This window comes from Thamnophis elegans, chromosome 8, assembly GCF_009769535.1.
Source record: "Thamnophis elegans isolate rThaEle1 chromosome 8, rThaEle1.pri, whole genome shotgun sequence".
In the NCBI taxonomy this organism is placed as follows: Eukaryota; Metazoa; Chordata; class Lepidosauria; order Squamata; family Colubridae; genus Thamnophis; species Thamnophis elegans.
In genome coordinates, this window is record NC_045548.1 from 55,420,248 (window position 1) to 55,436,939 (window position 16,692).

Sequence of the window (16,692 nt, forward strand, 5' to 3'; positions counted from 1 at the left end):
CACATCTGGAAATTAAACCATCCATATAGCTGATGTTGGACATCTTCTCTTTCCTTCCATTTTTTCCAACATTAAAGCTTTCTCCAGAGGAGTAGGTTTTTGCATAATGTGTCTGGAGTAGAGTCATTTGAGCCTTATCATTTTGGTCCAGAATGAGCTGGTTATCCATTTGCTTAGTTTTTTTGGCTGTCCATAGTATTTTCAGAAGTCTTGTCCAAAACCAAAGTTAAAAACCATCAATACTCTTTCTAGTCTGCTTCGTTGAAGACAATTTTTACTTCTTTACAGTGTCATGGGGAATACCACTGATTGCACTATTCTAATTGTTATAGCATCCAAATATTTTTTTCATGGTTTTCATGACTGCTCTACCAAAACACAGCACAATTCTTGACTACTTGTTTCTTTAGTATTCAGAGAACCTATCTATTTTTTGATATCTTCATTGTCAATTCTAAGGCTTGTCTGAGAGCCAGTTTGGTCCAGTGGTGAAGGCACCAAACTAGAAAATGGAAGACTATGAGTCACAGTCTCACCTTAGCCATGAAAGCAACTGAATGATCTTGGGCTGGCCATTCTCTCTCAGCCCAACCCACCTCACAGGGTTGTTGTAGGGAAAAAGAAAAAGATGTGTTGGATATGTCTGCTGCCTTGAGTTGCTTGTAAAAATAATAAAGGTGCGATATACTGTATATACTCGAGTATAAGCCTAGTTTTTCAGCCCACTTTTTGGGCTGAAAAAGCCGCCTCGGCTTATACTCGAGTCAGTGAAAAATTTGCCCGAAATGGAGGAGAAAAAGGGGCGGGGCCATGCCGCTGGGTGACACTCGTGAATGGCCCAGTGCCCCTGTGAGTTTCCCCTCCCTCTGTGTCAGTTTGCCGCGCAGCGCGCACCGCACCATCCCCCCTCCTCACGTTCTAATGTAATGCAGGGCTGTCTTACGATTCCCCTTCCTCCCCCTCCTGCCGCTCTGCAACGATGTCCCACCTCCTCCTTGTTATGGCAAGCAGCCACATAGCGATGTCCCACCTCCTCTGGTACAGTGATCCAATGACAGGAATCACTGTGCCGTGTGTCATAGGAGGCGGGACATCGCTCCCACGGCTGCACGGGACATCATCATCACAGCGGGACATCAGCATCATGAGGTGAGTGAAGTATTTCATTGAATACACCGCTAGTTTACTGTTTTTCTTTGAAATAAATATTCAAAAACATTATTGGTATCTATTTTTATTTTTGAAATTTACCGGTAGCTGCTGCATTTCCCACCCTAGGCTTATACTCGAGTCAATAACTTTTCCAGTTTTTTTGTGGTAAAATTAGGTGCCTCGGCTTATATTCGGGTCGGCCTATACTCGAGTATATACGGTAAATAAATAAAGTAGTTGTACTGGTTGTCATTAGTCTGGTCTTCTGTATATTCAATTTTAATTCTAGTCCATTTTTTCATTGTACTCCTTTATCTTTATACCAATGTTATATTATATACCAATATAACAAAAGTTCTTTTGTATTTTCGGCTATCAGCATAATGTCATCATATAACACATGTTTTGATGTTTCTTCTTCCAACTTTAGAACCATACTCATTTTCCAATATAGCTTACATTTTTTATGTATGTATGTATGTATGTATGTATGTATGTATGTATGTATGTACGTACGTACGCACGCACACACACACACACACACACACACACACACATATATATATTCAGCATATCAAATGATCAGTTGAATAAATAAGGAAGCAGCATGCAGTCCTTTTCCACTTCTTTGCCAACCTGAAGGCACTATTTCACCATGTTCAATTGATTCTATGGATTCTTGGTCAATGTATAGGTTTAGCATGAGGACAACAAAATGTTCTAGGATTGGCGGTTTTTTCTAAGCACATTCCAAGCTTCGTGTAATTCACACAATCAAAGGTCTTTCTGTAATCAATGAAGTGCCAACTGACATCTTTTTACTATTCCTTGTTTTCTCAGTTATCCAGCATAAATCAGAAATGTCTCATGTTCCTTGGCCTATTCTAAAGCCAGCTTAAACATCTGGCTTCTCTTTTTCCATATGCTCTAATCTATGTTAGATGATCTGCAAAAGCATTATCTACTGCAATATACTATAAACCATGTTCTTTATAGATTTAATTTTATTTTAAAGTTTGGGATTTCACATATGGAGTATATCTGCTTGGCATATGCTTGCCTTGGCATATGCAAATATAAAATTAAAAACTAGTATATTTTTAACTTTTTAGCTTGATGCTTTTTCATGGGCTCAAGGCAATACAAAGACCATGCTAACTTTCCCCAAAATGTAACCTATGAGGTTAAGGCAGAGAGGGAACAATTACAAAAAAACACTCAGCCATTTTCCTAGTAGAACAGAAATTGAACTTAAGTTTCCTAGGTTCAAGTCCAGCACTGAAAGTACTCTATTAGAATGATTGCAATAGTACATACTGTATGTCATAAATTCAATGAATGCTAGTAATATAATTTTTCCCACAAATCTCCTTCAAAAATTCGAATACATATTAAATATGTCTGGATAATATGGATAAAGATGTTAAATAGTATCAGATACTAATATTATTTTAATTTACATATTTATCTAGCATTTAACACAGGGGTGTCAAACTCATGTCATTACATGATGTATCAGGACTTCCCCCTCCCCCTTTGCTAAACCGCATGGCCAGCGCATGACACATCCAGCCCGCGGACCACGAGTTTGACAGCTCTGATTTAACACAACCAAACTCTGAGGGTGACTGGAGTGGATGGAGACATACTGGAATATTAGCAAAATCAGCATCGCACAAGTACAAGCATATACAAAGAGATAAACTTTCTATCCATGTATCCTTATATAAAATAATATGTAGGAAAAATTTTGAAGCAACTACACTTCCTCAAAATGCTAAAAGGTCTTTAAATGTTTAAAGTATTTTTTCCCCAAAAAAATCTACATAATATATTCAAAAATATGACAAAAAAATGAGAACGCCATTGATATTTTAATGAATGTTGCAAATATCATATGATTAGTTTCCTTTTCTAACTGTAATCAGCTTGGCAGATATGAACAGGATATTTTTGGCAAGTGATTATTCAACCCTAATAGCAGTTAATTAACTGTCAAAGAGTAGACTATTATGATGGTGGCAGTGGTGGTGAATTCCTGCAGGCACTTAAGTATAGTAATATACAAAATATGTGGATTTTTCATATACAAGCAAACTACCCTCAAAATTTGTTTTTATCAAAACCTGGTTAAGTATTTTAGGGGAATATTTTATTACAAACATAAATACAGACTCTACACACTGGTTTAAAAGTAAACCATCTGGTTCTTGATTAGAAAGCTAATGTATCATGTTAAAATAGCTTTACATTCACAGGGAAGAAAAAGTATAAATTTGGGATGCAGCTGTACTTGTAAATGTATTTGACATAAACATTATGGAAGAAGACCGTTGAATCAGCCATACTATTTAAAAATTAAGAATCTTATTAAATATATTGCACTTTTTATGTTCTGGTAAAATCTTTCAACTCTGTTCACTGATTCAATGCCAATTATGCAAAAGGCTAGCAGTATTTTGCCATTTTAATACCCTTTCTGTAGAGATTATATAATGTACTATATTTTATGAAATACTTGGTAATGGATTTATTAGTGGCACGAACAGATGAGAGTATCAAATTTTCATTTTATTGGTGTGGTGTGTATTTTTAGAATTGTATCCCACTTTATTAGTAACTCAAGGCCACAAATGTACATAATACTCCTTTCTCTTACTTCACCCACAACAACCCATGAGGTGGGTTGCACTGAGTGTGTGACTGGACCAATTTAACCAGTGGCTTTTATGCCTAAGGCAAGACTAGAACTTCAGAATTCTCAGTTCCTAGCCAAGCACCTTAATCAATACACCAAATAGGCTCCTAAGTTTTTGTTTGGTTTTTGCTCATTTTTTTGCTCAGTTTATTTGCTTGGTTGAGGTATTTTGTTCAATATTTAAATGCCAAAACTTTAAGTCCAAATTGTTTTGGACTTCAGTGCAAACAAAAGCACTGCCTCCAGGTAGCAATAGCACATGAATTTCCTGGGTTGACTTAGAACCTGGTATGTCCAGGAAAATGACCTTCTTAAGTACTGACAGATTGAGAATAAACCAGTACAATTTCGTTTCAAAAGTTAAAATACTAGCAACGATAGCAAGCATTCTGAAATGGCACCTATATCATATATTTCAATCACTGGGTTTAAGAAAAACTTCAACTGAACTTGGTGCAGAGTATTAGTAAAAAGGGATCGAGAGAAGCTGTTTATTAACCTAATAAAGTACACTACCTTAAACGTACATATTTCTCATCCTTGGTAACTCAGAAATTAAGTCTGTTTTTCAATTAGAAAAAATATATGCAAATAACTATTTTGTAAGACAGCACATTCTGCCTGAGTAGGCATGGATGATCAACAACTTCAAACAAGCTTATGTGTGAAAATCAGAGCATTTGAATTTAAAAAACTCTTTTGATGTTTTATATAGAGGATCTTAGGTTACCATCTGTGTGTGAAATGTAACATATGTTTCTATAAAAATATCTCCCTCCAATTATAGCAATTCAAAAAGAAAAATTACCTAATTAAGTATTTTTGCTTTAATAATCTCATCACAAGCAAATAATTAAAAAGACAAAAACTGTGCTGTAAGATGTGCTGCAACAGCAATTCTGAAAAGGTAGACGAAATAAAAGGGAGAACTTAAAAAAATGTTATGACAATTTGGGATTGTTGGGTGTTTATTTTGTTTTGGTACCTTCAAATCAGACAAGTCCCTGCAGTTTTCTTGGAAAGATTTTAAAAGTACTTTGTCATTGCTTCCTTCCTAGGGCTGACTGGCCCAAGGTCACCAGCTGGCTTTGTGTCTAAGGGAGTACTAGAACTCACAATCTCTGTTTCTAGCCTGGTGCCTACAAATGGTGCCTACAAATAGCACCAGAGATCATGAGTTCTAGTACTCCTTTAGACACAAAGCCATCTAGTGACCTTGGGCCAGTCAACCCTAGGAAGGAGACAATGAAAAAGTACTTTCCACATCAATTTGTAGCAGGGTGGATTTGACTTAAATCATGATTTAAACCACTAGTTAAAAGCCTTGATTTAAATCTGACACCCAATTTAAATCATAATTTTTAAAGAGCAACTGCCATCTCTGTCCTGCTGCGGCTCCTGCTCTGACCCACTGTTGATTCACCGACTGTCCCACTCATGGCTGGTGAGGTGGCAATGACACAACAAGATGAGGGACGTGGCAGGCGAGTAGATGCCCGCTAATAGGCACTGCCATGATGGATCTGAAATGACAGGTGGTCTTCAAATGTAAGGACTCATTCTTGCTGGTAGTTAGAATCTTTAATATTATTATTTGCAAACAAAATGAAGGATTCTTATCTAGTTTGCAGAGCTTGGATTCATTGAATGAATTTACAAAAAATATAAATATTGCAGAATATACAGCCTCATGCTACATATCTAAGCTTTGCTTTATGCTGAATAAACTAAATTATTAATGCATCCTAAGTGGAAAACTATCTTTAGATAGATTTTTACTCCAAAAGCATTTTAAAAAATTTTAATAAAAATTTTAAAAATCCAATTTAAATTTTTAAAAATCTATTTTTTTGAAAAATATCAGCAATTTCTATCCATCCTGATTGGTAGACACTGAAAAAAGGATTTCACTCTGAGGGAAAAAAGCTTTTAATTCTAGATCTTTAATTAATATATTCAGAAATGTTATGATAATTGTAAAACAGCAAAAAGCCACCCCCAAAAAAGCACAAGGAAAAATCCTTAAACTTTCATAACTTTTTAACTAATGTTCTTTAAATTCTTGGCCTGTAGTATTGCTTAGCTTTTCCTTGATCTTAGCCAGAACAGGGATAACTATAGTTCAACCTTTCTTAACTGGGTCCTTTCCAGGTATATTAGGCTAAAACTGCCATTAAACAGACTAATTGAGAATTATAGGAACTGTAGATTAAGACATCCAGTTTAAGGCAGCTGCTGTAGCTGATTATTGTCACACTCAAGGCTCCTGCAGGAAACCAGAGCTACCTGAAAATATATTGAAAATATGTATTATGCCTGGACAATATTCAACAAGACAAGACAAGAAAATAAAACAATCAGGACTAATTAATAACCTTGAACTCAGTTTGAAGATGAACTATCTGTGAGGCAGAATAGATTTTCCTATTATGACAGGTCACCTCAAATTCTACCTTTGACATGCTTAGTCCTTTGTCCCTACTTTCCATTTTCCTCCAGAAAGTCTTTTTCCACATACACTTTGGCTTTTCAGCCATGTGACCGGGTGGGAGTGGCTTGTCAGCCATGTGACTGGGTGGGCGTGGCCAACTTGTAAAATGTGGTGAAACTCACTTAACAACACTCTTGCTTAGCAACCAAAATGTTGGCTCAGGAACTCTGGCATTGAAGTGTGCAAGTCTTAAAGCTGTCAAGTTACAAGACCCTTGAACCCCTAACCCTTTAGAAAAAAAAACCCAGGGGTGTTCAAACTTGACAGCTTTAAGACTTGTGGACTTCAACTCCCATAATTCCTCCTCTCGTTCTTCATCTTGATGTGGGGACGGGCGGGGGAAGGGAGCTGGAACCGGTTCTAAACGGCACTGTAGATTTGTGGAACCTCTTCTATAGAAGATGTTAGAACTGGTAGGAACCCACCCCTGATGTGTGTGGGTGTATGTGATAATATTTTAAACATTATTATAATATATATAGGTTTATATGCATAAATAAGAATTGGAAAAACAAAAAAATCCCAGTTGGTCCTCAACTTTACTGAAAAAATGGTGGTAGGGCATTTCTGTGCTATGGTTGTGCACAAAGAAGGGAATGCCCATAACAACATGAAGAAGACTGGTAAGTTTGATTAGACCTGTAGGTTAATAATTCTCCCTCCCCAATAAAACAAACGTAAGTCATAGTTCCATTGCTTTTTATATTTTTGATCTAAGGGGACTGGAAGTACCATATGAAAACTGGATTCATCTTTTGAGGGAAAGAGGGAGGGTAAAAATTGAAAAAATGGTATTCAAAGCTAAAATAGATGTGTCACTGTATTTTCCTTGTTTTTATTTTTATCGTGAAAAAAAGTAGAAGTGATGTTTTGATTGCGATGAGCAGCTTGGCAGGATGACCTCTGAATTCTGGATAAAGTTCAAAATAAATGCTGTTGAACAGCTTAGGGTAGCCAATCTGTTGCTTTTTCAAAAAGTCTCTCCATTACCTCATTTTCAAAGGTAACGCCTCACCCAAAAGCCCTTTAATTTCATCCGCTATTCAAACTTCACTGATATTTCTTCCCACCCTCAACTTTTGCAGAGGAATGATTAAACCCTGAAAAAAATGTACATGGGAGGGAGAGCGTTCAATCCAGCTTGATTACTGTAGAAGCAGCAAATGATCCATATGAACAAGACAGACAAGGGGAAAAATCTGGAACACATGCCCATTAAAGGGCCAATTTGCTTGACTCCGTGAAGCCAATGAAAACTTAAAACTGTAATTCTGTTCTCTGCTGCAGTTCCTATGGCAACAATTCTCTAATCACAGAAAACAAGTCCAATTCCTAGAACTATCCACAATTTCTCTCACTAGTTTTACACTAACCAACTTGTTTAAGATCACCAGCAGGCTGTTGCCATAGCAGCTGATGAAACGAGTGGAAAGAACAACTGTGAAGAGAGGGTAACTGCCTACATATCTGATATCCTCCATTAACTCTCCCACATTCATTTTTCACATTTTGTTTGTACTCTTTTATTGCCAATATATATTTCTAACATAACTGTAAAGCTATCTGAAGTATGATGGCATGAATGTTCATGGCTTAAGTATAATGGAAAAGACATTCATTCAGGATTTCCCTCTTCTTTCATTGGAATGGTTCCTCTGGCTCTGAAATTAAAGAGGAAAAGCTAGCAGATTCTCAGCTACAATTCATGAAGCAACAGGTTGTCATCCCTCTCTATCTCTATCTGATGAATACAGAATCAGAGCCTATCCTTGGGACTGTCAAACCCTACATCAGCTAAAGTTTCCACAGTTTTCTGGTTTTCATAATTGCAATATTGTTTGCTGCCCAGAGACACCTGGATTGAGATGGATAGCTATACAATTCTAATTTACAGAATACAGAATAATAGAGTTGGAAGGGAGGTCTTCTAGTCCAATCCCTGCTCAAGCAGGAGACACTGTGCCATTACAAATGGAAGTCCAATCTCTTCTTAAAATCCCCCACTGATAGGGCACCCACAACTACTGGATGCAAGCTGTTCCACTGATTAATTGTTCTAACTATAAGGGAACTTCTCTTTAAGTTATAAATTGGATTTCTTCTTGATAAGTTTCCATACATTACTTCTTGTCCTGTCCTCAGGTGCTTTGGAGAATAAGTTGACCCCTGTCTTCTCTGTAATAGCCCTTCAAATATTGGAAGACTGTTCTCATGTAACTCATAGTCCTTCTCTTCTTAGATTAGACTTACCCAGTTCCTGAAACCATGCACCACAGCCCCATAATCATCTTTGTTGCTCTTCTCTGCACCCTTTGTAGAATCTCAACATATTTTTTGTTTTCGGGTGACCAAAACTGGATGCATTATTCCAAGTTTGGTCTTACTAAACAGTATAAAGCAGTACTAACACTTTACATGACCTTGATACTATCCCTCCGTAAAATAATTCATGTAATTTCAGGATATAATTATGACAGTGACAGTCTTGGATGCTTTACTTATTGCTTCCTATGTTGATGATGCAACATCTAAATTTTATTTGCCGATCACTTTCTTCCTGCGGTAGTTTGGAGAAGAAATGTACACTAATGCTATTTTCTACCAACACTTTTTAAAGAAAATCTGGAAAGAAGGGGAGCAGTAATAAAAGACAGAATGCCTGTACATAGCTTCTAATTTATAAATACAAAACACTGAAAAGATTTTTACTGCTATTCCCACCTGAAATATTTTGTAGGGCAAGAATTGCAATTATTATTGAACTAAAATGGTTATCCCAAACAATATGCTAATCTGAAATATAATCAACTCACATACAAAACTAATAATCTGAAGTAATAGCAGCAGATTATGCCATAATTATTTCAATGTTTCTTATGAGGAAAATTTAACTTTTTAACAATGTCAGGATTATGTACTTATAATTATTTGACTACTGGTTTTATACAGAATTTAGCAACATACAATATATGTTTAGGACTGGAATGTAATGTTCACTTAATGAAATACAGTATAAGTGTTTCACAAGCATTCATGTTCTGGATATATGTATTTAAAGATATAGAAGAGTATTAAATCTGAAAATTATACAAAATGAATACAACCCTATTAATAATCTTTCAGACAACAACCTCAAGGGGTATTGCAAAGTTCAGAGTTGGATGGAAAAACACAGGTTTATACGGGATGGAAAGTTTCATCCTCCATTAGTAGAATCATATTAAACAAGTGGAATTTTGAATCTCAAAACTCAGTTAGTCTCATCTTTGGAAAACATCTTCATGTTTGTAATCAAGCTGAAGGTATTTCAAAGCTATCTGAAAATTCAAGAAACTACAGAGAAGTTCATGAGATATTAATATGAACAATTAGTTACTAAGGCAACAGTGACAAATATAACTGAGCTGCTTTTATTTCTTTATTCTCATCATTTTCTTCTATTTTCATTGCTTTTCAAATTATTCAGAAATAATAATCCTATAATTAAATAGTAGGAATGCTGGCAACCAGTTTCTATAACCTTACTGACCCTCAAAGCTGCCAAATAGTTACAAAATGCATTGTAGCTTGTTTTATGGGCTAATTATAATGAAGACAATATGTTTTTTTTAAGTCGTAGTCTGACATCTTAAAATAATCCTGGAAAGATCTAGCACAAGAAAGCGCACTCTGTATTTGATTGTATAAACTCATGAACCAGCAAGCTTAGGCAATTCTTCCTCACCATTTTTCTTCTTTTTCCTCATCATTCCTAATACCCTCTAGATAAGGAGGACAACGGTTGAGGGAAAAGGCAGCCTCCTTTAATATTGAAGTGGCTCTGACACTTTAAATCCCAATTACAACTTCTCAGCTTCTTCTATAGCTATTTTAGATGTAATGCTAACTATGGCTTACAATAACATAAACTTACATCTTATAAAGCTGTGAAAAGAAGAGAATCTTTCACCAATTCTTTTAACTATTTTAGGTCTGGAAAACAGTAGTTATTTCACACATCCCTAATCTGTTACTCTATTATATAATCACTAGCTAGCTTTATCTTGCTAATGCAGATAAGCACTTCCTATTTACAATGTCATCATTTTACAGTAATTGTATTTTAACATGTTTGCTGCACTTGGAAGTCACTCCAGAATTTTATCTCTTTTAATAGATTACTTTCTACCAAAAATAGAAAAAATGATCCACCAAAATATATCTATTTCAATAGTATAATGGCAACACATGATCTACATGTTCATTATTTAATATGAAACAATCTGGGACCATATCTATATGGACTTTAGCAAAAAAAAACATTTTCTCCCAAAAGCACTAATGTAAAATACATTTGCCTTGTCTAACTTTTTATTTATCCTAACCAGAAAAAAACAACACATTGCATAGATACAGTTAAGATAATTAATTACATTAGTGCTGATGAGGCTTTAAATAGCTAGTTCATTCCTAACTAATGCCTGATTTATATTTTAGATCCATTGTTAAAATAATAATGCAAATATGAATAACTTGCATTATTACATCATTTTCTAGCTAATGCCTCTTTTATAACTATCTAAGATCTATTGTCAAAACAATAATAGAAATACAAATAATAAATTGTCCATGGGATACATACTAGACTTTAAAAAATACTCAAAAACCCACATTCAAAGAAATAAAACAATATACGCTAAACTGATTTTACAGAACATGATTGCTTCAGCTTTAGTATAAGAAAAAAAACATTAAATAGGTAGTCCTTGACCTATGACCACAACTGAGCTCAAAATTTATGTTGCTAAGTGAGACAATTGCTAAGTGAGTTTTCCCCACTTTTTTTCTCTAGTCTCTGTACAATTAAAAGATAGACAATATACACTAAAATTATTGTTTAAGAACTGATTGAGAAATATTTGTAAAGATTCTAAAGGTCACTAATGCATTTCAGAATCTCATATTCTACTGCACGAGTCAAAAAGAGGGCTGTGAAAATATCTACAGACCCCTCACATCCTGGACATGAATTGTTTCAACTTCTACCCTCAAAACGATGCTATAAGGCAGTGATGGCACCAAGTCAAAATATTTACTAAGACTGTATTACTATTATTCTTCTCATCCTTCCTATTACCTATCTCCTCCCATTTATGACTATAACCTTGTATCTCTATAATTAATATTGTTTTATTTGTTTCCTAGTATGATTTGATTGCTTATTTAGTAACCTATGATTATCATTAAGTGTTGTATCTTTTGATTCTTGATGATTTTTTTATTCTTTTCTTTTTATGTACACTGAGAGCATAGGCACCAAAGACAAATTCCTTGTGTGTCCAATCACACTTGGCCAATAGAGAATTCTATTCTATTCTATTCTATATTCTATCTTTTCCATGTCAATCTATGGTGCTAAAAGAAAAGAATAAATATTACTATCTCAGAGCAGGTTATACTTTATTGAAAATTCTCTTAGGTTCCTTCCATTCTGTCAAGATGCTTTTAAGTTCTACATAATTATATATACAAAATGACTTTTACTAGAAAGATTAATTTAATGTCATGGTTAGAAGGTACAAAATTACAATAAGGCTTATACTCAGGTCCTTGAGATTCAATTACTTATTTCTGACATAGTTCAATATAACATGGGAGGTTGCATTATTGGAAAATCTCAACAGGAAAAAAAATGCTATACTTGCTGAGTGTTAAAATAAACAGCTTTTAATAAAAAGAAACTGTTCAAGTTTGCTATCATCATAATTAGAAGGGATTGCTGATGAGAAACACAATACTCTGCAGGAATGATATTTTTAATGTATATTTTGACCATATTAAGTTCATGCAAGATTTTCAGTATAGTTTACAGTTACTTAATTTATGTAAGGGTTGATTAATATCTAACATAATTTTAATGGATTTTGTTTTGTTTTGCTTGGATTTTACTGAACATGAAGTGACTACTGGTAAACAGAAACAATCTTCTCCCTTTCTTTATTATGAGACTGATACAAATTAATCACTTTAGAATGATCCTGAATATTAGTCTACTTTTCCAATTTAGAATTTAAATTGCTATTCCATTTTGAAATAGCTATTAATTGTTTTTGATTATATTTAGTGATAAAAACACATTAATCACATCTCTTTGGGGGAGAAAATTGACAAAAAAGAAAAGGCAGAAGTCTTGTATTTTTTATGAACTGCATAAAGGTATGCCAGCAATTTTTTTAAAGATATTTTTAAACAAGTATAAAATATTTGCTCCACTGTTCTCTATTCCTCAGCAAATGTTAAGTTATTCACAATTGTTAACAACATACAGACTATCTAAGGTATTTTAATTTGGAAAATTAATCTAAATTCATGTACTTTTGAAGGGAAAAAAGCAAAAAAGTGATTGATATTTTTCAAAATATGTTCACTAATAAAAAAAAACCTGTCAAGTATTTTATAAACATGAATAAATGTTGCTATACATAAAGTAACAGCTTTATTAACAGCTACCCTTTATGCAGTAAAGTGGAAATCTTATGAGTAGCCTGAACTTTTATACAAGATTGAGAATACACAGAAAATACTTATAAAAATATGTCTATTAATTTCTCTCTAAAAATCTAAAGTCATTGACAATAATGAATATTCACAAATATCCTAACTTCCTAATGAGAAGTTAGATGCAATAATTTCTTCAGTTATGGAAAGAAAGGAACAGCTAGCCCAGCGATGGCGAAAGTTTTTTGGCTCGCATGCCATAAGCAGGGGGAATGCAGGGGGGTTGTGCGCGGGAGTGCCACACCCATAATGCAATGTGCAACACATACCCCAGCGCACATGCATGCATGCATGCATGACAGGCGCTCCCCCCCCCCATTTTTTGCATGCTTTTTTCGCCATCCCCAGGCTCCATAGGCTTTATAGGAGCCTCAAGAGGGCAAAAACAGCCCCCCCCCACTTCGGAGGCCCTCCGGAGGCTTCAAGAGCTTCCCTGTAGCCTCCGGAGCACAAAAAAACAGTCCTACAGAAATGGACTTCCAGTTTGCTCGTAGGGCCAGTTTAAATCTTCTAGAGCCTTCAGGGGTCTTCCAGAGACTTCCCTGAATGCTCCAGAGGACGAAAAACGACCCAACGGACAAATTGGAATTGGAGAGCTTAAATCGTTCCTGAAATTCTGGTTTGCCCATAGGGCTGGTTTTTTGCACTTTGGAGCTTCAAGGGCCTTCAGGAGGCTTCCTCCAGAGGACTAAAAATAGCCCTACGAGCAAACCAGAAGTGACTTCCGGTTTGTCTGTTGGGTCGTTTTTCATCCTCCCAGAGGGGGGAGGAGATGGTTTTTGCCCTCCCCAGGCTCCTATATAGCCTCTGGAGCCTGCAGAGGGCGGAAAATGGCTTTAAAAAAGACTGAACTCGCCTCGCGTGCCCAGATAAATGGCTCCGTGTGCCACCTGTGCCACCGTGCCATAGGTTTGCCATCCCAGAGTTAGGCCATAAGGAGAAGAAATAATACTATAATGGGTAGTTGAAAAATTGTACTGTAAATTTTAATTATTTGTCAACTTTATTTTCCAGTTTAGAGTGGCATGTTAAACAATAGACTGTATCCAATTGTGCCTTTTAACATTATAAAGCTCTTTAACTCAGGAAAAGCTTTTAGGAGTGGAAACTTTTTTTAAAAAAAAAGACAATTTATTCTGCAGTATAACTTCAATACTTCTCCAGAAGTCCTACAATAAGTAGAGGATAAAGTAAGATAATTACAATGAAGGTTCTGAGGGAAAGGGATCTCCAAACATTTCTTTCTTCTGTTTTCTGCACATGTAATATTTTCAAGGACTTTCTAATGTTTCATAGTAATTCAAAAATTGTTTCCTGATTCCAAGTTTTAAAATCTTTGGACTGAAACAGGCTTTCCTCCAGTGTAGGAAGAAATGATTCTAAACATACATACAGAGGAACTGTATTTTAGAGAATATGGGAATAAAGTATTACACTTAGTCCAAAATGTATGAGATTATCAGTTTAGAGATAGAAAACCAAAGAGAATGAGCAGGCTGCTTCTATTTGAAGATTTTACTCTCCGATTACATAAAGAAATATTCCTTATGAATATGGATGCTATCCGTATGCTATTGCTCTATGTTTAACACAGTGCATAATGTAATATGCGCTGAAGATATATACCATGTTCACATAATTCCCAGCCAGAAAGAAAAATATGTAAGTATATACTTATATCATGTAGAAATAGTACATCAGCAATATCCACATAAAATCCATCAACATTTGGAAAGCAAACTGTATATAAGAACTTACAAAATCAAAGTCACCATCCTGGGGAACTTTCCAGTTATCAGGGAAAATATTCTTCGCTATGTGATAAGATTCGTGTATATTCTGGTTGCAGTTTTCATGGGCCTTATTTTTGGAATCCTGTTTATCAAAATAGTCCATAAATGAAGGTCGTTGAGCCTGTGGTGATGTAGCGTTTCCTGTTTTGAAAATAAGAAAATAGTCAAAATATGAAGAAAAACCAAAGAGCTCAAAGTGATTGAGCTATCTGAAAGTTAACAAATTTTAAAAGTATTAATGCTTGCTTTTACTAGAAATTAAGGTAAGGTGTTATAGTGACAGTACAACCAAATAGAAGTACAATGGAACCACACAAAATATTATAATTAAAGCAGTATACAAATAAGTTAGGGACGTGGTGGCTCAGTGGCTAAGATACTTGTCGATCAAAAAGGTCAGAAGTTCGGAGGTTCAAATCCCTAGTGCCGCATAATGGAGTGAGCTCCTGTTACTTGTCCCAGCTTCTGCCAACCTAGCAGTTCGAAAGCATATAAAAATGCAAGTAGAAAAATAGGGATCACTTTGTTGGGAAGGCAACAGCATTTCGTGCGTTTTCGGCATTTAGTCATGACCAAGAAGATATATTTGTAAAGCGCTGGCTCTTCAGCTTTGAAACAGAGATGAGAACTTGCCCTCTAGAGTCAGGAACGACTAGCACATATGTGTGATGGGAATCTTTACCTTTACTTTACAAATAAGTTATCTATAACCAATGTATGCACTGAAGTTAGACTGAAATGTAATTCCTTTATATTTAGCAAGTGACACCATTGGTTGACCTGATAGTAAGCTAAACTAGTAACTTATCCTAGTTGCTGAGATGGGAGACCTTCAAGAGCAAGAGAGAAGCAAGGAAGAAAAATAAATTACATTGCAAAATATATATAAAAAAAGAAAATGAAATACTTTCATACTTTGGTGAAGAAAACTAGACCAATGACTTCATTAAATCACCAGATCTGAACTCAAGAAAGAATTTACTTATGAATAATGCTAAATTAATTTCTCATAAAAAAGTCATATAATTCATGGTTTTAAATTAATAATTATGTAATTGTCCAAAGGAAAATAATAACATTTGGCTATTTAAGGTAAAGATTCTTAAAATCATCCAATTATATATCAAGGTACTGAAGGAAAAATTGTGATTCCAGATACATTTTGCCTCATAAGGAAAAAATAATCATGTTCTTGTAGAAATAGCAGGTGCATATTATTTCTCAATTTTTCAAACCTATCACTGATGATTAAACACAAATTTGCTAAAGGAAAAGGAAACAATGCCAATTCTTGAAATTCTTTTTTTCCCCATTACAATACTATACAATAGAAGTGCATGAAATCATTTAATTAAATGTTCATAATTGTTTTAAGTATCACATTAAACGATGATATCTGACTTTCAAGGTGTCATAGTCATTTTCAGAATTCACTCATTACTACTTTGGCTGAATATTGGAGAAAAATATATTATGAATAATATATTATCAGAATTAATTCCCAACTCAAAAGTCACCTTCGGAAACTTACATTTTGGAAGAAAAAGATCAAACATTTATAATCCTATTACAATAATAGCAAGAGAACTATTAAGAATCCCTGCCTTCAAAGTAAAAAATTACAATAAATCAAACAAGCCAACTTCTTTTAATAAATGTCTTAAGGTAGAATTACAGTAATACTAAGAATAACCATGGGTGGGCAAAAAAGCAATGGGAACAGGAGTGATTTCAAACTTCCTAATATATTTTGCTTGTGGGAGGCTTACAGGGAGAAAGTTGGGGAAGCCAGTAAGAAGTCCAAAGTCAGAAGGCAGGTAAGTGGTTGTTCCTGAGGTGGGATGCTGGGAGGGAGGGAGACTGTGATGGTGCAAATCAAGAATAGTACATGGGGCTACACAAGAGGTGTTGCATAAGTTCACTGGGGGGGCAAGAAGAATGCATGGGGATCGTAAGTATGTGAGAAGTGCTGGTCAGGCCAGTTGAAGTGCCATGCAGGTCAGGGGCAGTGCATGGAGGGA

At 35.1% G+C, this 16,692-nt stretch overlaps 1 protein-coding gene across 1 annotated transcript in view; it reads right to left on the bottom strand.

Annotated features, from left to right (window-relative positions):
• Window positions 1-16,692, bottom strand: part of STK3 (serine/threonine kinase 3) — a 112,240-nt gene that overhangs the window by 27,527 nt on the left and 68,021 nt on the right. The window contains exon 10 of the mRNA XM_032223242.1: window positions 14,637-14,812. Coding sequence (XP_032079133.1) covers window positions 14,637-14,812 — 176 coding nt within the window. The remainder of the gene's footprint in view (window positions 1-14,636; window positions 14,813-16,692) is intronic.